Source organism: Olea europaea, unplaced genomic scaffold (genome assembly GCF_002742605.1).
Source record: "Olea europaea var. sylvestris unplaced genomic scaffold, O_europaea_v1 scaffold2456, whole genome shotgun sequence".
Lineage (NCBI taxonomy): Eukaryota > Viridiplantae > Streptophyta > Magnoliopsida > Lamiales > Oleaceae > Olea > Olea europaea.
This window is the reverse complement of record NW_019242765.1, coordinates 86,823-108,150: the sequence shown is the minus strand read 5'-3', so window position 1 is coordinate 108,150 and position 21,328 is coordinate 86,823. Positions and strand designations below refer to the sequence as shown.

Here is a 21,328-nt window from a genome sequence, read left to right as displayed (position 1 = left end):
ATAGAAACATATTAAGGATCCATTGACAAAGTTTTTAAAAAGTTAAAAGTTATTTCTAAAATTAAGAAATTATTTTTTAACATGTTTAGATAGTTTTTCGAAAGTGTTGTATTTGAATAGAAGAGTTATTTAAAGAAACTAATCTAAGGTAGCTTACTCGAGAAATTATTTTACAAGAAGCAGAAGTCCTGCCAAAAGGACTTTCAGAACTTTTTTGGGAGAAATTTTTTTAGAATCATTTTTCCTTTCAACAACTTTTTGTAAGATCAATAAATTTTTCCAACTTTTGTAAATACACATTCTCCAAAATAAATAAATAAAAAAAACGAAATTATTTGAAAAGTCTCGCCTAAATAATCTCTACCCCAAATCAATTTTTCGCCTTGTACTAATAATAACAGTGCACATATCATTTAGTTTAAAAATAAATATATATTTAGAGTTCTAACTTAATTGTTATATTCATTAAAATGAGTAATCCAAACTTATTGATTAATGTTTTTATACTTAACCTTATACGGAATTTACCCTCAACATTCTATCACAATATAATGGCTCGTTTGATAACACAAATCTTGAAATCTAAATATTCTTTCAATATTTAGATGGACTGAGTTTCTCATTGAGTTTAACAGACTCGATAATTTCATCTCAAAAATTCAACTTTATTAGAATAACTGAAAGCACGTGGCGTGGTATGAGTTTTGCATGAAATAAGCCACTTATTCCGCCGTCGGCCATTCCATCTTATTGTTACCTACTGCACCCTATTTCATTTACATGTTGATAATTAGAGAAAAATGTGAAACAGCTCACATCTAAATTGAAAATCAAATGCGCAATACCATCACTAAACTATCAAATTGATAAGAGAAAGTAGATACTTCAAAATCCTCCAAACTCTCCTTGCACAAATTCACATGCTTGTTTATTGAGATTAAAATAATAATAATATTATTATTACTTTACAGATATTATTAATTTATAAATGAATAAATTATGTGAAATCAAATCTAGTCTAATGCTACAAAAATGTGATGGATGCCCCACTATCAAATCATCCTGGTGATGCTATGATAATAGAATTACCAGCTCACTAAGAAATTATGCTAATCATGTTGATAAATTATGCATTTCACCGTAATCCAATTATCAAGAATCACCTAAGATGTTGATTTTCCGTTCGTTTGCTAAAAAATGAAGTTAACGAAAAGTCGAAGAAATACCTGATATTCGAGAGGTGTTTGTTTGTGTAAAGTGCTTTCGTAGTCCTCCAAATCCAGAAGTCAACAAAAACAACTACCGAGCTACAGGAACCGCGGGAATGACCACGCACACAAATGGGTTCGGGATTTTTTAATTCACGCGGAATCCGCTCGTCCCATCGGAGGGCGCCGTCATCCCCATGGTCATCGGTGCAAGTCGTTTAGCTTTATTCAAACAACAATTTTGTAGCCTTAGTTGGCTTTTGCACATCTGGCATGCCTCGTAGGCAGAAGCGTGACAATTTCGTTGCTCTCTCTGCAGTAAGCTTGATGTAGAATAAATATATGAACAAGATCGAATAATTCACATTAGCTATTATACATGTCAACAGTAACTTGAGCACCAAAAACAAGCAAGATTTTTGCATTTCAATGAAGACCTGTCTGTACAAGTTCCTTGCTGCAAAACTACATCCAATTAGATAGATATAGAACTTTGCCACGTACAACTACGGACATGACTCAGAAAGATTGTATGTCAAAAAGTAGGGCACAATAAACTTAATATTTAAGAAAGCTGCTATACTTAGTCCTTACGCAGCACCAGAGTGTACAGCAACTTTCCCGCATTTTGATACGATAGAGTAGAAAGTTGCTGATAACCCCCCTTTGATCAAAAATGGCAAAAAAATCCTCGACATGGGTTTCTTTCAAGCATCAACGTCCTGAACCCAAGCCAAATCTGCGAAATAGAAAGTTATATAACACCATTTCTGAGTAATTATCCTCTACGTTGAAATGAAACCCATCAATGACATAATCTATCATGCATAATGTTGTGTATTCACAGTAACCCAATGATAAGCTTTTTGATGAATTTCTATGCAGTAATGTAACTAGAAGTCTAGAACTATGAACCAGGCAATGAATGATAATGATACAGTTGCTACACTTTCATGATTCTTAAATTACGCGAAAATATACATGTTTTGTATCTAGTGTCCTCTCTGTACACCAGGCACTTACAGTTGTGCAGATTTTGTTAAGATAGTATAAGCATCATTTTCCTGGTAATGCCGACACTGAAAATAATAAACATACTAAGTAGTACCTCTAAGTTCAAAGTGGCGTCGTATGCAAGTATTATGAATACGTAGTATATTACATATAAAGTAACATGAGTATCTCGCGTGTAGCAATAATCACTCAAGGAACAAGTTTTAACCTTATGTGTAATTATAGCTTAAGAAGATGAGAGAGAGAGAGTTTTTAACCTCGAAGCACGGATTCAACTGCTGCATTTGGGATAAGCAGCCCAACAATTCGTTGATTGTCTGCGGTGGTCTCGATACGCACAACCCGGATCCTCCGATGGCTTACGCGAGCCTATAAAAATGTCATTAATATTTCAACTGATTACTAGAAACGCAGCAACTTCTGATGTACCACACAATGAAAATCCATGCATTGAAGGACAAGCTAATCTATGTATTCAGATGCATATTTTGGGGTAGCAGGTTCCTCAGTAGCAGCAGCTAGAGCTTTCAGAACTCTGAAACTTCTATTCGTACTAGGTAGCAAATTGGTCCAGCATTTAGTCCAACACTATGTTNTTAAACTCTTAGTCAGGAAAGCCCAAACTTGCAAAAAAGAAGCAAGTGCAGTCGACAATTTAAATACCTGTTGGTAGTGCTTATAAACCATTGGTCCTAGGGAATGTGTGGATATAAGTGGTAGTAAATTTTGGATCCTACAGAATGTGAGTATAAGAGGTAGCAAATTGTGGGTCCGATGAAATGTACTAAATCCACCCCAACATAGGCAACCCCCCAGAGTACTTAGAAACAATCAGAGGGTAAAACAGGCTGAAAATGAACTAGCCTTTTTTTTTCTCCTTAAAAGACTTGTCTTAATTATTCACCCAGAAAAACGTATATGAGTGAAGTTTATATGGGTTTATAGGCAACTTCTTTCATAATAGAAGAGTACACATCAATTATAACATCATGTCAAACTTGGTTTATATGATATGGATTCATATCTTAATCAAATGACTGAATAAAGAGTAAAAATGGATCAAGTTAACCTGCTTAGAAAGAGCCTTTTCAATAGCTCCCCAAACAGGAAGAATGAGGCCACCCAACACATTCACTTCCTGCAGTCTCCTACCAACTGTACAGAAGCTACCCCACTTACAGTTGGGGCCGTGCATGCACTGCAAGTAAAATACTAAATAAGCTCTGCAATCTTGACCAATATAATGCAGCAATTAAACATAACTATCACAGTGAAATGAAATCTATAGGAACCAAAACGTTCCCCCTCAAATCAGCTACAAAATCACTAAATAGCATTTTAAACTAGAGAAATGAGCCTTCAATCTAGATGTATGATCAACAAGTATTATCCATTAGGCTAAATTAATCAATATTGATAATCGGAAAACTATGCTATGACAGTGAAATGGAAATATTTTCTCCACTTACCAGTTTTGTTTATTATTACTGTTTCATTTATAAAAGACAATTAATAAATTGTTGGGAAAAAAAAGGTTCACCAATCCACAGCTGCCGTAATTAAGCACCAGAGAGAATGAGGATCAAAGGTTATGGCATCAGAGAGATCAGAGGTCATAAACTACGATTTAATGTAAACGAACAATTTAATTTAATCAATATGAAATATAGAAAAACATTGCAACATATAATTAAAGAACATAAATTCTTTCTTTCCTTGGCTAAATTCAGACATATAGAAATCTGTATGTATATATACAGTATGAAGCAAATGCTTATCATTTTTGCTTTTACTGAGCTAACAAGGTGATGATTCAAGGCATACAAATTCTTTAGTTCCAGTTCTCGTGTCACTTCTTTGATATCATAGAAGTATGACAATCAAAAGAGTTTGGCATTTCCCTATGGCAGTCTATGCTTGAGCCACTGCTGAGGGGAAATGAGAGGAGGAAATCAAACCCGTTTTGGCATTTTTTACAAATAGCAAATATTGACAAAATGGTTGCCTTGTTTAACCTTGACATGTCATAGATTCTTGATTGTGGAGTTATAAGGAATAAATATACATGTTGACTTCAATACATTTGTAACCATATATGGAACTGGAAATGTTTATAGTCTGGGAAATATAAAATCCCCCGAAGACATTTCACTTCGAGTTCCTCGCCAGTTTTATGGACCTGATGGTACTGGTGATTATAAAAGGAAAGACTGTCCGCAAAAGTAGTTTATTTATGACGGAAAAATATTTACCTGCTTAGACGAAAAATCATACTCTTCCTCCCAACCACTACGAGCCTTCTGTGAAGAAGAAATTTTTCTATATTTGTCCTTCAGTTCTGCTAGAGGCATCTCCCTTAATATAGAGAGGAAGTGCAACGAAATATCATGAAGATGGTATAGAAACTAACAAGTAAAGTGGTCCTATGAAGGTTATTTTGGTACCTGAGGGACTCCCCATTGGTTGGACGGTATATTTTGTACATTCCAGAAGCAGAACTGAAACAAGACCAGGAAAATTGCAAGAAAATCAAGATATCCGGAAAAAAGGTTGTATTGAGCAGAAGTTGATACAAACATGCTTACAAATAAAAACAAAGCAAGTAGACAAACCCTTAAAACATAAAACAAAGCAGATTATTTAACAAGTAGACCAGCCCTCAGGTAAATACTATTAAGACCATGGGTTCCATCTTAAAATGTCAACTTATTAAGAGTAGTCTAAATCCTTATAAGTTGGTCTATATTTTCATCTTTATTCAAAGTGAAATTTTAATAAATACAGCATTTAAACCATTCGTGGCTAGCAAAATCTGCATGTTCTCACCATATTCATCCTCCAGAAATATTAACCCTAAAATCTAAATTTACCAGGAGAAACAGATGCATCTTTAGGGTGCAAGACGCCACAGTAAAATGAAATGACATTTAATGATAATGTCAACGAGAACGGATGGACAGGATAGTGGCTGACACCAAGAATACAGCTTCACAATGATTGATTCGTATTTTAAGCCACAACCACACTGTTGTCAGCTAATTTTACCACACATGATAATTGACATCACCATCATTGCACAAAACAAGTATAATCATAATGCTCAGTTGTACAACTCAAAGTAACATACAAATCCATACCCTTCAAGTGCTAATACAAAATGCCATCTTCCCATCCATTCTCTCCTCGATTCGTAGAATCCATTATTAGTTGAAATGGATGCATCTGTTTGCTTCTCCTCGAGCAATGTAGATGCAGACTACACATTACAACATAATTTACAGAGCTGTTGTTGCTATCCAGTCAAACATATAATATCAATTGGTATGTTTATAATAAAAATACCTCCCATGCCATTCCTCGATCCAATATGAAAGTAAACAACACAGTGGATGCTCCAGACATATTGTCAACATGAACAGTCTGTCAAACATGGATGTTAATATATATCAATAATGTAAAACCTATAAAAGCAAAAGGGATATCTTAACCTTTGGAGATCCTTGCAGTTCCACAGTGTTCGCTTTCATATCAACAATTCCAGAGTCCAAATGTCCCTCAGAACGTGCATTCTGAACTAGTAGATCAAGGATTCTAACAAATAACTCAAAGAGCCTACAGAATATCAACATTCAATGTTATCAATGCATGTAGAAGGAACAAATATATCGAAGCTCGACCAACAAAACTGAATACCTATTTTGGATCTCTGGTGGGAGACCTAAAAGCCGGTTGAGGAAACGTGCAACATCACTCATGTCAGATTCAACTATACGGCCATAAATTTTTCCAGAATCCTTTCCATTACCTTTAAAAGAGAATTTTGAGAAGAAAACATCCAATGAACATAACTAAACAATTTCAAACAAAGACAATCTTTAAGATGTTACCAAGAACTGGATCTCTAATAATCCCAACAGACACAAGAGCAGCTTTTCCCTTCTGAATAAAATCTTCAATTGTTTCAGGATTCTCAAATGAACACCCTGGTGGAACAACTGGCCACTGATCCTGTTAAAAGAAAAAAAATAAAGTAAAATAATTACCTCTTGTACATAAAAGAGTAAAAGCAAAGTATTTGAGTCTAGCATGAGACCGTCATCTAAAAGAATTGAACACCTGTTCCATGAGACCCTTGTATAACATCGTCAAGGCACTCTTCCCATAGGAACTGTCATAATTGTAAGCACTAAGAGATGGCCCAGCCCTGCAATGTACTCAACAGTGCCCACAAGCCTTATATCGATATATTGCTGGTTGAATGTGATATTAAATCTTCATGTCACAAAGCTATTTGTACACAGTAAGGGTGATTTGAAGTTACCTACGATCTCCCTGTGTTAATGCTCCAAGAGATTCTAGTCTCTTGGCGACAATAGATGCGAACCGGCGTTCACCACCAAGATTTGTGAAAAGAAGTCTGCAAAGCAAGGAGATATTTGCAACTAAGTCACCAGCACTTAAAAGATTGGTCCAAATCAAGAAGTTTTTATTGGAAAACCTATAGCGTCTAGCACCCATACTCAGCAGGTTACCTAAAAATTTTGTGAAATCTTGTTATACGATAAAAAGTAAACCATGTTTTTTGTAATTATCCACAGCATAATACCATACGTGTGCCTTCACACGATAAAAGTACTTTTGATGTAGAACATGACGGAATTCAACCAAGATCCACCATGAATTTTATTTGTGTTTCCAATAGAACTTCTCAATTATGTCCACATTTACTACAAGAGAGTGTGATTGATTATCAAGCTCTGTAGTATGGACACTTCAATTAGAGTAGCGTGTGCATGTCCGACACGTGTTTATACCGACACTTCTCGAACACTCTACCATAAACATTTTTCATTGTTTATTAAAAATATTATATATTTTTAACTCAAACTTATTAGTAAATAACAAATAGGTAATCATATTTAAAAGATTTCAACAAAAAAAATTAATAACAAGTGTAAAACTAAATTTATACTCTATAAATGATGATTTTTAAAGATTTTAATCGACGTGTCGACAATATGTTGTGTTGGTACTTTTTTTAAAAATCACGTGTCGGCGTATCCGACACGTATCGTGTTGGACACGTGTCCTTGTCTGTGCATCATAATTATCAAGAATGCATTCTTAATATTCAACTTCGAATCAATTGTATCTTTTTTCTAGTGGTGCATTACAACAACACCGGTAATCTACTCATCTTTAAACTTCAAAGAGGCTTTTTTGCAACTTAAGTGTTAAAATAGATTTGAAGAACTTGTTATCGAACATAGATACTTACCAATAGAAGAGTAAGTGTAATTGAAATCAGAATTCTCCGTATTTCTTGATGATTATTTTACAACAATGATACATCTAATTTATAGTACAAAAGACGAAAGAAAAAAAAAAAAAAAGGAAAACTAATCTCCTATTTTAGGAAAAGAATTATTTTAGCAATCAGACTAATGATGGAGAGCTCTCATTTCCTCCATTACTACCTCTCTAAAATTGGGAGATCCCAATGATTTCTGAATGTTCCTTGGATATCAAGGTTAGCCATAAAAGCACGAAATCGTGTAGATAGATAATTTTGAAATATAATGAAGAGTACATGACCAAGTATGTTTTCCGAAAGCAATGGGTAGGTTATCATCGAGAGGTATATTGGAGGATTTTTCATTAGGTCCTTATCATCGTTCCGACTTTCTTGGTGCCTCGGATTTTGGATTTTCCTTATCCTTTGATATAGGCTTCCTTGAATAAACAAGTATCTTGTCACTTTGTTTTTCAACATCTCTCCCTGACTTTAAGTTTCCTTCTGCACACGGCACATTAGAAGGTAAAGTGGAAGGTTGCTCAGAAGGATAGAGATTAAATTCTAAAAATTATCGATACAAGAACCGATCTTCATTCCAGTTCTCCATCTGAAGGAAAGGTTTTTGGAAGTAAGGTGTTTTTTACCAAAAAAAAAAAAGTGACATCAAGGCTAACAAATACTTTATTTGTAGATGGAACATAACATTTGTAGCCCTTCTGAGTGGGTGAGTACCCAATGAATACACATTTGAGTGCATGTGGTTCTAGTTTGTTTCGAAGATGAGAGTGAACATGAACAAAGGTAGTGGGTAGGTTTGAACTAAGGCGAGAAGCAAGGAAGTACTTCTAGAATCTTTGGAGAGGTGAGTCGAAAGAGAGAGTACGACTAGGCATTCGATTAATGAGATACATTGATGTTAGAATGGCATCCCCAAAAGGCTTTTGGCATATTTACGGTGAACATTAGGGCACGAGCAACTTCAAGTAGGCGTCTATTATTTCATTCAGCAGTGCCATTTTGTTGGGGAGTATTAACACATGAACTTTGGTGGACTATCCCACGTTTATTCAGGTAGTCTTGCAAAGTAGTATCAAAGTATTTTGTGCCATTATCCATGCTCAGATTTTGAAGTGGAGTTTGAAACTGTGTTTGAATCATGGGTGAAAATTGATAAATACTGAGCAAACATCATATTTTTCCCTTAGTCAATAGACCGAACATACCCGAGTGTGGTCATCGATAAATGTAACGAACCATTTTATATGGGTGGGATTAGGATTTTTCGAGAAGGTCTCCATAGATTACCATGAATTATAGAGAATGGTTTAGATGGTTTGTATGTGGAATTTGGGAACGACGTACACTGGTGCTTTGCAAATTCACAACTTTCATATTGAAAATTAAAAAGGTGTTTTATTCAGGAAAATTTTAGGAAGTAGTATTGATGGCTAGGGTGACCCGTTCTATAGTACCATAATAATATTTCACTATCCTTAGAGACAGATGCAAAATCACAAATTGCAAGTCGACCTTGTTTACTCACATCAGCATCATCAAAGTAGTACAATTGCTCACACTCCTTAGCACTACAATCATCTTCCTGAATGAGAGGTCCTAAAAAACACAGTAAGATGGGATAAATTTGGAACGTGAAGAACAAATTCTGGAGTTATCGACTTAGATATTGGAATACTCCCTTTCCCTGCAACTTATGAGAGTGAGCTATCAGCAATCTTAACCTTAATATTTCCGACACATGTCGATTATGAGAAAAATAAGTGATATGCGTCCGTCATGGATCGAATGCACAGGAATCAATTCAGGGAATTCAGGGGATTTTCTATTGTGATGTGCTTAAGGCTTTCAAAAAATTACCTTTTGTAGGCCAAAGAATTGGAAGGACCTTTAGGTGAAGGCTGACCATATGTTTGGAGACAAGAATATTTAATAAAGTTGTTCCATTTGTTCGGAGTTGAATGCCCCACCTAGAGTAGGTTTAATTTTAGTCTCAACGTGGTATCCTAGGCCCTTAGTATTTTGCCTTGGTTTGCAATCGACAGGTTCCAGTGAATATCCTAATAGGTGTCTTCCTTGAGACCTGGCTTGCGACAATGTTCACTCCAGGGCCATCCACGTTATTTTTGGTTTGGTCCATTTCCTACTCCCTTTGGTGATAAACCACATTCCTGGTCCATTTCCAATTGCAGGCCCATAATTTATTTCTCGCCCAGCATTAATTTCAGTTCCTAGCCCGTTCTTTTTAAGATATCCACTTCCTGGTCCAAAGTTAGTTGACACATTACCTTTAGCAAACTATGGCCCATTTCCTCTTAACAGATAATGCAGATGCCTCGTTCAGCCCAAAGTCCATTAGTTGCCATCGAGATTCTTCCCATCGCACCTCCGCAAACACCTTGCGTGTAGATGACAGTGGTCGCCGACGGTGGATCCTGCCTCTAATGTCATCCAGTTCTCGATTCAGATTGACAAGGAACTCATAAACCCTTTCGTTCTCGAGTTTCTTTTGTACCGAATGCTATCACCTAGACTCTCCCATTTTTCTTCAAGACTCAAGTCGAGTTCCTGCCATAGACCCACCATAGCCATGTAATATTCTATGACTTCTCTCTTAATCCCTGCTTTGTTTGCCATAGACAGGTCTTGATTTCAAAAATTTGTATGAATTCTCAGCGTCGTTATTTGTCTTCTTTACGATGTCCCAAGCGTCTTTTGAAGTTGGATGGAAGAGATAAGTCTTCCCAAATGGAAGGCTTCATGGAATTCACTAACCAAGCAGTCACCATTACATTTTCAGATTTCCACTTTTGTAGAAGGATAGCATCAGTCGCCCTCTTCGTTTTCGCCTATAAGGTATCCCAACTTCCCCTTTCCATCAATAACCAATTTTATAGATTGGGCCATTCTCAAAAATTTCTTCCTTTCAATTTCTCTATAATGAGTTGGAAGGAAGAATTTCGATGCCATAGGAGCCGGTTAAAGGGATGGCCACTGCTTCAAGATGAGAAGTTTCATAGGTTGATGATCCTGTACCGTTGACAGGGAGTTCCACCATTGATTGCTAGGTCAAGAGAACCTAGGCTCTGATACCATGTAATTGAAATCAAAATTATCTGAAAACTCTCTGAACTTTTTGATGATTATTTTTCAACAATGATACATCTAATTTATGGTACAAAAGATGAAAGAAAAAAAGGAAAACTAATCTCCTATTTTAGGAAAATAATTATTCTAGCAATTAGCCTAATAATAGAGAGATTTTAGCATCAATCTTGCATCAATAAATTACAAGTTTTCCATTCCCAGCTTTCTTCCCATTCTCGGTTTTCTACAGTAAGATCTGTTTTCATGAAGTCAGGATTAGAAACTGATAAATACCTATACTCAGGTGCAGAAGCTTGATTTGATCGATGGGTTCTTCCAAATTGTTGAATTGCCCTGTCTGCACTCCAGGGTAGCTCTAGAGTTATATGAACTCTTCTTTTCTGCCATGGAAAGAGAAGGATCCAACTCAGTTTGCAGTTAAGAACCAAAAAGACACTGAATAAATCATGGTACGAAAGCAACTGATGAAATGATATTGAAAGATACAACTAAATCACCTGATTTAGAGTTCTTCTATCTGCTTGCAAAGAAACACCAGCAGATCCAGCTTCAGAAATAATAGCTACAAGCTTCTTACCATCCATGAACAGCTGCTTCTCGTGCATATTGACCATTTCCATGGGCACATCCTTCCTGAAGCACACAACATAACAAACTAGCAATGCAAAATGAAATTAAACACAACACAACTAAATATATGCCCAAACTCACGTATTTCGTGCCTGATAAGTGACACCTTTTCCTCCAGAAGCCCTAACAAGCATGCCCCGTCTTCCAGTTATTTCCGCAACTTTATCAGGGCCTCCAATCTGCAAAAACACGGCGAGGTCAATAGAAGTTACCTGAACTTGAAGTGGATTTCATATGGATCAGATGTTACCTGATCAATAATATCATCCAGTGGATTGTTTGGAAGATCCAATGAACGAATTATTTCTAAAATTTTTGATTTACGCTCCACTGCACCTTCATACCTAATCATGTTTCAATTTTATTAATTCGCTAAATGAGAATGCAATCAAAAAAATCATATAGAACACATTAAAAGAGAAGGAAAAGAAAGGTAGGCAAAGAGATTCACTTTTGCACAAATGTATACCTTTTCAGTAGTTCTTCAAAATAGGCACGACTAGCTCGAAGATATTCTTCCGTTTTTTCCTTGCATAAATGACAAGACCAATCCCCAGATATGGCCTCTTCAACGGGAGGAACTAGACATGCAGGATGAACAAGCTGGCTGCAGCAGGAACATTGAAGTAATTTCTTCCTTTCCTACATTAATGAAGAGAGAGTTAACAATGAAATAAATTGACGGGAGCAAGAAATAAACATGTAATACCCCCTAAAAACTAACATAAAATGACTCATAAAGCTTGTGTTTATCAAACAAGCTGAAAATTTGTTGTTCAAGAAGAAGGGGGAAAATAAAAACAAACACCTCTTCTGACTTGCAAACGTTGCATATCTGAAACTCATCTTCAGATTCAGTTTCAGGTTCTGTGTCAGCTGCATTTCTCAGAAAGACAAGTAACCATCAGATGGAAACTAGAGAAGCGATCACCCAGAGAATATAAAAGAGAAGCAAAAAGAAAAAGATACCATACATTTAGAGGGATAATTTTTCGAGTGAAGAATTAGCTTACTTAGATAGTAAAGCTTTATTAGAGCAATCTGTACATGCCCATGTACAATGGAGCGAGGGATCTTTCAAAATTTGCAGTTAATTGATTATTTTAGTTTCAGAAGCCTAAAAGGGCCAAAACTAGCATTAGGCAGTGTAACATGTATATAAATTGTAAGACCTAAATGCTATTTATAGTTATTCTACCAGTTGGAACATGTATCTGTGTCCTCAATAACATTTCATACATTCAAATAAAATTACTCAAGTTCTAAGCTCGAAACTATTCTTGATAGAAGAGAGAATATATTCCAAGAGAATAGGTTAAAGTTTCACAAAAAAAGGCCAGTGGAGGAACAAAAGACTACGTGTATAACTAAAGTATATCTCAAACTCTTTCTTTCTTCTGGGGTGAAGGTGAAACAGGAAGATCATGGAATCACTTAATGATCTTGGACTCGATTATCAAAGCGTAAGCCAGATTACCATCTAGATCCTGTGTTCCAACCACGAGGCAAATAGAAACAGTAAACAAGACTTCCCTTACGTGATGTCAAAAATGCAAATACATCACTTAAAGTTAGCAAAGTATATAACAATATTTCACTAAAGAAAATATCTTCTATTTCTCAAAAACCATCAAAAAATGAGCAAGTTTGTTTTCGTGTTAAATATATATTAAAAGGATCTATCATTTAGAGGATTCTTTTAATTACTTTCTGATTGCCACTCGCTTTCTTCTTCACTTTCAGCATCTGATTTAGCAATTTTGCACACTTTCCCAGGGAATGAAACATCAGGAGTTGTTGAGCGCCTCTTTCTCTGAAGCTCCTTCATGGTTTCATCTAAGAACAGAAATAGAAAGAGACTACATCAGCAACACAAAAACAAAGGTACAAACAATTCCAAATGTATTAAATATATAGATAGATACCTGGGAGTGGTTCAGGCTTCTCTGGCAGGGGATAATTTTCCTCGACAAATTTTAGCAATAACTCACAGGGACCCGATATGAAATCATCAAGTTCAAGACCCTATATTGGCATGAAAAAAGGGAGGAAGTTAAAGAACCTGTTAAGAAAGTATTTACGAACTTAAAAGTTCATCAATACAATGTACCAGAAAATAACAAAGAATTCTAATTGGCTTCTATTTCACACCCTTGCGATTGGAAGAGAAGAAATATTTTAAAAATATGTGACCACAATTCTGATATGGAAGCAATTTTAGTAATCTTTACACAGAATTGTGTAACAAGCATACATAAAAATGGCTTAAACAAAATTTATGCATAAATTGCACAAGTTAAAGAAAAGGAGGAAATCAGGCTCACATATTTTGAAACAGCTTCTTCAGTTCGTGCCTCTCCAGTACTCTGTAGGCCTATGACCACGCACTTATTCTCCAGCAATGCTTGCTTAGAAAGTTTAACTACTGCAGGTACCTTAGCTGACACACACATGTGCCTAAAGAAACGCTATAATAGCATATAGAAAGAAAAAAATACACATCAAAATGCGTAGAGATGAAAAAAAAAATGCTTAAAAATTCAACATAGAAACTTGAAATTACAAACTTGATGATTTGCCCAGTATAATCTCCACAGTAGATTTGAGTTGGACTTCTCATCCGTGAGAAATTTGATTGCTGATAGCAACTCCATTCTCAACTCGGCCCAAAATTCCGCTGCTCTAACATACATATCCTGATAACAGACAATGACTTATTAAGAATTATACTGCAGGAAAAAAATAATAAAAAAATTATCAGAAAACTACAGAAATAACTTCAAAACAATCATTATACATACTTACGAAATTTAAAGATAACAAAAAATAGATATATATGATAAAAATAAATAAAAATAAAATAAAATAAATAACACACAATTCTTAACAAAAATTGTTGTTTTCTTGACTTTCATCAGTGTGTCTGTTGTTAATTAACGCTATAATGCAAATGATCCACTTTTAGACGAATGCTCGACAAGATGATAATAATACAGAAGTCTTCAGAAAACAGGAAGCAAATATATTTTCTTGAGGAGATAAAATAATCTATTACTAATCCTTGGTCCAACAAATTAAAAAATAAAAGAATAGCAAAGAAAATATAGATCAGTCCTAAGTAAAAAACCTTCGGACATTGGAAAAATCCTATATTTCACATATTCCAATCGACATATCCACGCTTCAAGATTTGAAACTGTTCAGTTTCTCCTATTATGTGGAATTCTTAATCCTTCCTAGAGGCAGGAGATAGTTTGGGTAGAATGACATATTATACATGTTTCGAGCTCTTATTTGCAGAATTTTCTCCAAACCGGAGGAGCTAAAGCTGTAGGAAATTTCAGCAGTTCAAAAAAATGCACCAGTTCAAAATACTTCAAGGGTCATAGTTTAACCACACGTTTCATGGGACTCACAATTTTTACCAACTTTTCAATTATACATTTCATCAAATTTTATCATAATCTGTTAACACTTTCATAAAAAGCTTCGTCACACATGCCCTAAGTTTCACATAATGTGAACTCTAAAGCCTAACACTGCAATCAATCAATCAATGACGTCTAGAGTAGTGTAATGGGTAGGGAAACACTAAGCCCCTGTTTGAGCCACATTCTATAAAAACTCATTTTCTTCATGCTCATTTTTAACCACGCATTCTCCTAATAAAATAATTTTACGTATAAAGCGAAAACTTTTCTCTACATTTTAGACACACATTCACAGAAAATCACTATTACAAAACCTATTCTGCATAAAAATGGGGCCCAAACACACCCGAGATTTGATACGAGAAAATATATAGAATTTTAATGACGGCAAGAAAAATTCAACAATTAAATATTTTCTTTAGGCAGTTTAACCAAAATACTGCACTATACCATCATTTTAGCCTCCAACTGTACTTCAACAACTTCAAATTCCACACCTTTATAGCTCAGCGTACGACAAAGATACATACCCCTAAAATTCAGGAGTGTTATTCAATTTACAACATGGAAATCCACATAAATTGTCCCCCAAAAATTTGCTAAGTCGGAACCTTGCCTTGCTTTCATATCCATGGCAACAAGTTCTAGGGCTCCAACACCCCCTTTCATCATGGCTCCTGCAATAAGAGACAGAAGAATGTAGTTGAAAATCTACTCACTAGTAGGATTGAAAATATTAGAAAAACTCAAACAAATAATTCTTCACGTTGACTGAAACAGAAGGCTACATAAACATAAATCTATGAGTGAGAATTTACATATTTAACATGTGCTGCACAAAATACATGCCCAGACCTAAAAACTTGTTCCCTGTCCAATGCCTTAAGGTGCCATGCCAAAAAACTGATTGGCACGAGGGCATAACAAATGCAACAAGTTCAATGTGGATAATGTGGATATTCACATCGGTGAAATATACCAATCATGTTGACTTGATGACCAGTGCAAGTCTCAGATTATAGTTCAGCAACTAATCATTAAAAGTGCACCTTCTGGTGCTGATCCAAGTATGCTGATAGGTTCCTGTTCGTATGGCAGCTCAACACACAGAATCAAAGAGACAATACGGAAGAGGACTCAATTCAAGAAGAATTCACCAGAATGTATATAGATTTATTTCTGTAATGACAGCAACTTGTAAATGGAAATTGTAATCCAGCAATTCAGTAACACTCTGTAAATGTAATGCTCTGTAACTAATAACAAGAAATATAAGGTATTTGGCTTTTAAAGCGAGCCAATTCTCTCCCCCAATTCTATACTCAATTTTCCCTAATTTCCTCCCTCTTTCCCAGTCCATTTATAATGGTTGTCTAACTAATTCTCCAGCTGCCTCTGTCGCTTGCATGTACTGCTAACTGCCCCCATTCATTTCCCTATTATGCACTTGTTATTTTATTACATGAGTTGGGGAACTATCATATGCATAGATGAACAAGCATGACTCTTGACCTCTTGTATAACGAACTCCATACTTCAGTATAGCACTTGCCAAATACATTTTTATAAATCGTTCCTATGAGGCTATAAAGAAGTCAAGATTGCACATTTTTTAGCACATCAATGGTCATATCCCTTTCAAAATAATTAAAAGTCTTTCGGTCATTTTCAAGCATACGATCACAGAGCCTTCTTCCAAATTATAATTCTCAATAAAAAACAGACAGTGGTGAAATGCTTAATGGTAAGAGCCTGGACTTCACGAAATGGAAGTATAGAACATAATTTGGGGCAACAAATTAGTAAGCAGACAAAAATATATGTTGTGTAACCGAAGCCATCTAAATTCAACCAGATGATACAATCATTGACACTTCCATGTGAGATCAATCACGAAATTGTGATAAATTCTTTCAGAATAACAACACATTACATTCACAATTTAAACAAGACAGCAAGCAGACTGCAGTTGCGCAAATAAACATCACACCTAGAAATTCTTTGAAGTTAGCAAAAGATGTTCCAGTTCCCCAAAGACCAAGTCGAACCATATAGCCCAAGTTACGTGGTTCAGAAGCACCAGTTGCCGAGCAATAAATGACACGAGCTTGAGGAAGTCGGTCCTATCGTTTAGGAATTCCAAAGAAAAAAGAAAATATCCATTAGTTAGAAAGCACATTAGAATTATTGCTGGACTTTCAGTAAGCTTAATGACGAGGAAAAGAAATGGTTGTGCATTACAGTTCTAAAGTTAACAGATCCATGAGTAGTAACAACAGTACCAAAGAGTATACATTTTAAATAACGAGAATACACAAGCAGTTAAGCGATTCACAAAGCAGCTAACAGCCACAGCCACGCAAATTACATTGGATGCAGCGGAATCCACATTGCAAATCAAGTTCAATCTAACGAAAAGCAAAATTCACCATAAATTATAAGGCATATAATGCACAACGGTACAGAAAAAATTGCCATTATTTAATACTCTATTGAGAAATTCAGGCATCCTACGTCTTCTGCAGTATGTAGCATCAACAAAAACGGGTTATGTTAACTTTCTTGACCATATTTACAACATTTACTATACAATCCAAGTGTGCACATGGCATCTTCATCGTCTAATCACCTGTTCTTGGTCATTTTTGCTTTACATCCCCATATTAAGTCTAATGTCACATTTTCAAAAAATTCTCCTTTTGTTTTACTGACTTGTATTCCTATCTGTAGCTAGCTGTGAGCAAAGCTTGAAAATTTTATAGAGCACATTCTTGCGCGGAAGCGTTTGTGAAATTCTTGTAATTAGAATTATTTAATAAAGAAGAATGATATTGAAATAATCTTACTTGTACGTTACTGAATAATAATTGATGTGTTGAAAAAGTGTATAAAGCCTCTATGCCCCCATTTGGCCACCTTTTTTTCAAATTTTGATGTTTGGAATAGTATTTTTTTTAAGAATGTGTGGTTGAAAAAAAAAATTTGATTTACGTGTAATATTATTTTATGAAAAATTGTGTAGTTGAAAATAAGAGAGAAAAAATTGAAAGAGAAAGGAGGCCAAACGGGGGGTATATTTATAAGCAAAATTATACCCTACTTCTACTATTACTAGAAAATTGACATTATAGTCCTAATTTAAAAAAAATAATAAAAAAAATAAAAAGATAAAACCTATTGCAACTAGAAAAGATAAATATAAATGGAAGACGAATACAATTATGAGGTAATTCACAATTATAATAGGAAACAATTAGTTATAGTTGAGATGTGCTACAACACTTTCAAGAGTTATTTTAACGTTTTCACCACTAATAATTTAAGGGGGGTGTATTCAGTTGGGACTTTCAAAAATTTTGATGGACTTTTCTAGGTGATGACTTCTGTAAATTTCGTGAATCTTTTATAGATTTGTATAAAATCAATATAAGTCTTTCATAGACTTTTATGAACTTTCATTTTAAAATTTTTATAGGCTTTTGCAGGATTCATAAAACTTTCATTAGAAATAGAATTCAAGTGGATCTAGTATAATAGCGTGAAATTCTAGCATACGAGGCATTGGTTCCTACAATTTCCATTTTCCCTTCCATATAATAAAAAAAAATTAAAAGAATAAAAATTTAAGAACTTAATTAAATAAAATAATAATCAAAATTATACATATTTATGATAAACAATAAATTAATATTCAATATTATTAGTACAATATACTTTTAAAAATAAATAAAAATCAATATATTTAAAATTAATTATAAAATTTTCATATAAAATTTTATAATTTAATTAAAAAAAAAGATATTTTTCACAAAAATGAAAAACGAAAAAAAAAAGTTACAAGAATCCAATTTAATTATTTTCATAGAAAATAGAGATAAACAATAAGAGGAATAAAAAGAAAAATGGAAATAAATATAATCAATAAAAATAAATAAATTTTAATTATACCTCTAAAGTTCGTAGAAGGAAAAAGGAAAGAAAGGTTGAATTTTTATTTTAATTTTTTGTGAAAGTCTCCCAAATTCTTGTGATTAATGAGAGAAATTTTGAAATTTTATGAGAATTTTTTGCTTAAAAATTAGTACTCCAGAAATTTTTATAAAAATCTCTAAAAGCCATTATAATTTGAATACCTCAGGATTTATAAAGACTTCTAAAAAGTTTTAATTGAATACACTATAACTTTTAGAAATTCTTAAAAGTCTATAAAAGTCTCAATTAGATATACCGCGGCTTCTAAAAGTCTCAATTGAATTCATCAATACTTTATACTTTAGATAGTCTCAAAAAGTCTACATTGAATATTCCTAAGCTTCTTAAATTCCAAAAAGTTATTAAAAGTTTCAATTGAATACACCCTCTGAATCTTTCCAGAATTCACTACTCTAATAGACTAAATCTGAGTGGCCATAACTTCTGACATTACAACCTGCCAACCGGCCTTGTTTGTGGTATAGATTCCAAGAACAATGACAATTTTTCAAACCATAGGGATGCAATTCAATAGCATAAATGACATTATAGTGACATTTAATAAAGGCATAGTTTGAAGAGGTAGCAATGAGATGCACTTGTAGTGCCTCACGGCAATAATATTTCGTGCTATTTTTTTAAGGAAAACTCCTCAATGAATGAGGTTTGCGCCTCGAGGCACGTGAGGCATGCGCCTCAGTTTTGCTCTAAACTTTGACTTTTTTTTCTTTGTTTTTGTTTTTCTTCCGTCTTTTTTGTAACTCTGAACGTGAATTTTAAGGTACTCTTTTAGTTTGGCCATCGCAAATAAAACAACAATGTCTTGGGCCCATCAATTATTTTACTTGTTGGATCTACCATGCCTCACCATCCCCAACACACCCAAAGCCTATTCAATAGGACTTCAAGGCAGCAAACTCCAGCAGTCCGACAAAATTCAGGAGCAATTTTTAATTTTTTCTGTTATTTTCTTCTCTTTTCTTTTCATTTCATCTCCTTTTCCATTTTATTTCTTTTTTTATAAAAATTATATTAATGGGTGGTTTGTTTATTTTGGTGTTACTTCTAAGGAGAATTTGTAGGAATATTTAGGGTTTATTATATTTTATTTATGTATTATTTTATATTTGTTGACTTATTTTAGGTTTGCGGTGAGGCTTACGCCTTAATCACCTCACCTCAGGAATCAAAATGCACCAGTACCTAGTTCCACCTTTTTAAATATTGAATAAAAGAAGTTCTCTCCAATTTTAGAAATGTTACAAGTACATTTTTTTCCAACTTAATTCACTCTTCCATTCTCTGATTGAAAATTTTGACAAAAATGACCTTCAGAACAATTATTATCAAAATCTAAATTCACTAAAGGCAGCACAATAGAGACTGATGTATGCCTACAGAACAAGCAGAGAGAGTGGAGTGGGCCACTGCAAGAAAAAGCGGGCGCAGAGGGAGGAGGGAATATAGAAAGAGAGAGGATCCAGATGTAGAAGTTGCATAGTTGCTGAACCAAATAAAGCATAACGAAATGTAAATCGTCAACTATATAGTGACATACCTGAAAAGCTAAAAAGACATATCTTAGCAGAAACACTGTTACGTCATATAAGTTTAAATGAGAGCACACCTGAATCTCAACAACAGCTTCACCTGTCCTTGTTGGTTTCCCTCCAGCCTCTGGGACCAAGTTTTTGGCTTTGTGACACTAAAAGAAGCAATTAAGTATGATCTTTAAGCGTTCCTTGCATGAACCATGTGACAATTACCCGTCATTATATTAAGAATATCTTAGGAAACGCATATTGATATATTTAATCCAACAAATCCAATACCTCGTCAAATATGATGAGGCCATCATATTCTGGTCCACACCACTGCACAAGCTGCCGCAAACGAGAACGACCTTTCTCCGAAGATGCTATGAGGCTGCTATATGTCACAAAAACAACTCCCTCGCTAACACCAACAGATTTGGAATCAAGCTTGGAGTAAGGAAGCTTGTTCAAAGCATGCACTAGAAGGGAAAATTTATAAGAAGACCATACTCAGTGAGAAATACCAAAAGTCAACAACTCAAGCTCAGCAATAAATTATTTTGCTAATAGATCAGGCTAGGACCCGCAGAACAAAAAACAGATTCAGGTAAGAAATGCCATAACACATAACAAAATCAGAAAGATTTGAAGGAAATGGCCGGTTAGGAAACAAATATATCATGCACCATCTTCTCAAATTTGGCAGACAAAGATAGAGCTTGTCTCTTCCCCCATAGTCCCTTTACTATGCCTTCAAATGGCAGAACTTGTCGGTCAGATGAATCACCTTTGATACAAACACGTCGTGATTCAGATAAGCATTGTGCCCACAACAAAATAGATGGAAGGATAAAACTTACCTTCTGTTACTATCAGTCAGTTCAGATATTGTTTCCAAAAGACAAAAAATGTAATAAAGCATAAATCAATTGTAGAAATAAACAAAAGAAACTGACGAATCATATATGCAAGCCCCATTTTGTCTCTACACATGTTGCAATTCTAATGTGTGCGCCATCCAGCATCTGAGTGCCATTCCCCCACCCATCCCAAACCCTCAGCACAAAAAGAACACCCCAAATAGAAATCAATGAATGAACAACCGTTCCATGGCAGTAT

The 21,328-nt window shown here is 34.7% G+C and overlaps 1 protein-coding gene across 1 annotated transcript in view; it reads right to left on the bottom strand.

Moving 5' to 3' along the window:
- Positions 1–1,563: 1,563 nt before the first annotated feature.
- LOC111382260 (protein FORGETTER 1-like) overlaps positions 1,564–21,328 on the bottom strand; it is a 22,737-nt gene continuing 2,972 nt past the window's right edge. Inside the window, exons 6-32 of the mRNA XM_023006176.1 lie at positions 20,507–20,688; positions 20,302–20,379; positions 16,693–16,825; positions 15,319–15,379; positions 15,153–15,234; positions 13,839–13,967; positions 13,596–13,739; positions 13,197–13,296; positions 12,979–13,107; positions 12,080–12,147; positions 11,741–11,913; positions 11,522–11,615; positions 11,353–11,450; positions 11,139–11,274; positions 10,915–11,021; positions 6,544–6,639; positions 6,339–6,426; positions 6,110–6,230; positions 5,916–6,027; positions 5,711–5,834; positions 5,565–5,642; positions 5,360–5,478; positions 4,667–4,720; positions 4,475–4,577; positions 3,292–3,420; positions 2,480–2,591; positions 1,564–1,947 (exon numbers count right to left, since the gene is read on the bottom strand). Of these exons, the coding sequence (XP_022861944.1) occupies positions 1,916–1,947; positions 2,480–2,591; positions 3,292–3,420; positions 4,475–4,577; positions 4,667–4,720; positions 5,360–5,478; positions 5,565–5,642; positions 5,711–5,834; positions 5,916–6,027; positions 6,110–6,230; positions 6,339–6,426; positions 6,544–6,639; positions 10,915–11,021; positions 11,139–11,274; positions 11,353–11,450; positions 11,522–11,615; positions 11,741–11,913; positions 12,080–12,147; positions 12,979–13,107; positions 13,197–13,296; positions 13,596–13,739; positions 13,839–13,967; positions 15,153–15,234; positions 15,319–15,379; positions 16,693–16,825; positions 20,302–20,379; positions 20,507–20,688 (2,882 nt within the window). The 3' untranslated portion in view covers positions 1,564–1,915. The remainder of the gene's footprint in view (positions 1,948–2,479; positions 2,592–3,291; positions 3,421–4,474; positions 4,578–4,666; positions 4,721–5,359; positions 5,479–5,564; positions 5,643–5,710; positions 5,835–5,915; positions 6,028–6,109; positions 6,231–6,338; positions 6,427–6,543; positions 6,640–10,914; positions 11,022–11,138; positions 11,275–11,352; positions 11,451–11,521; positions 11,616–11,740; positions 11,914–12,079; positions 12,148–12,978; positions 13,108–13,196; positions 13,297–13,595; positions 13,740–13,838; positions 13,968–15,152; positions 15,235–15,318; positions 15,380–16,692; positions 16,826–20,301; positions 20,380–20,506; positions 20,689–21,328) is intronic.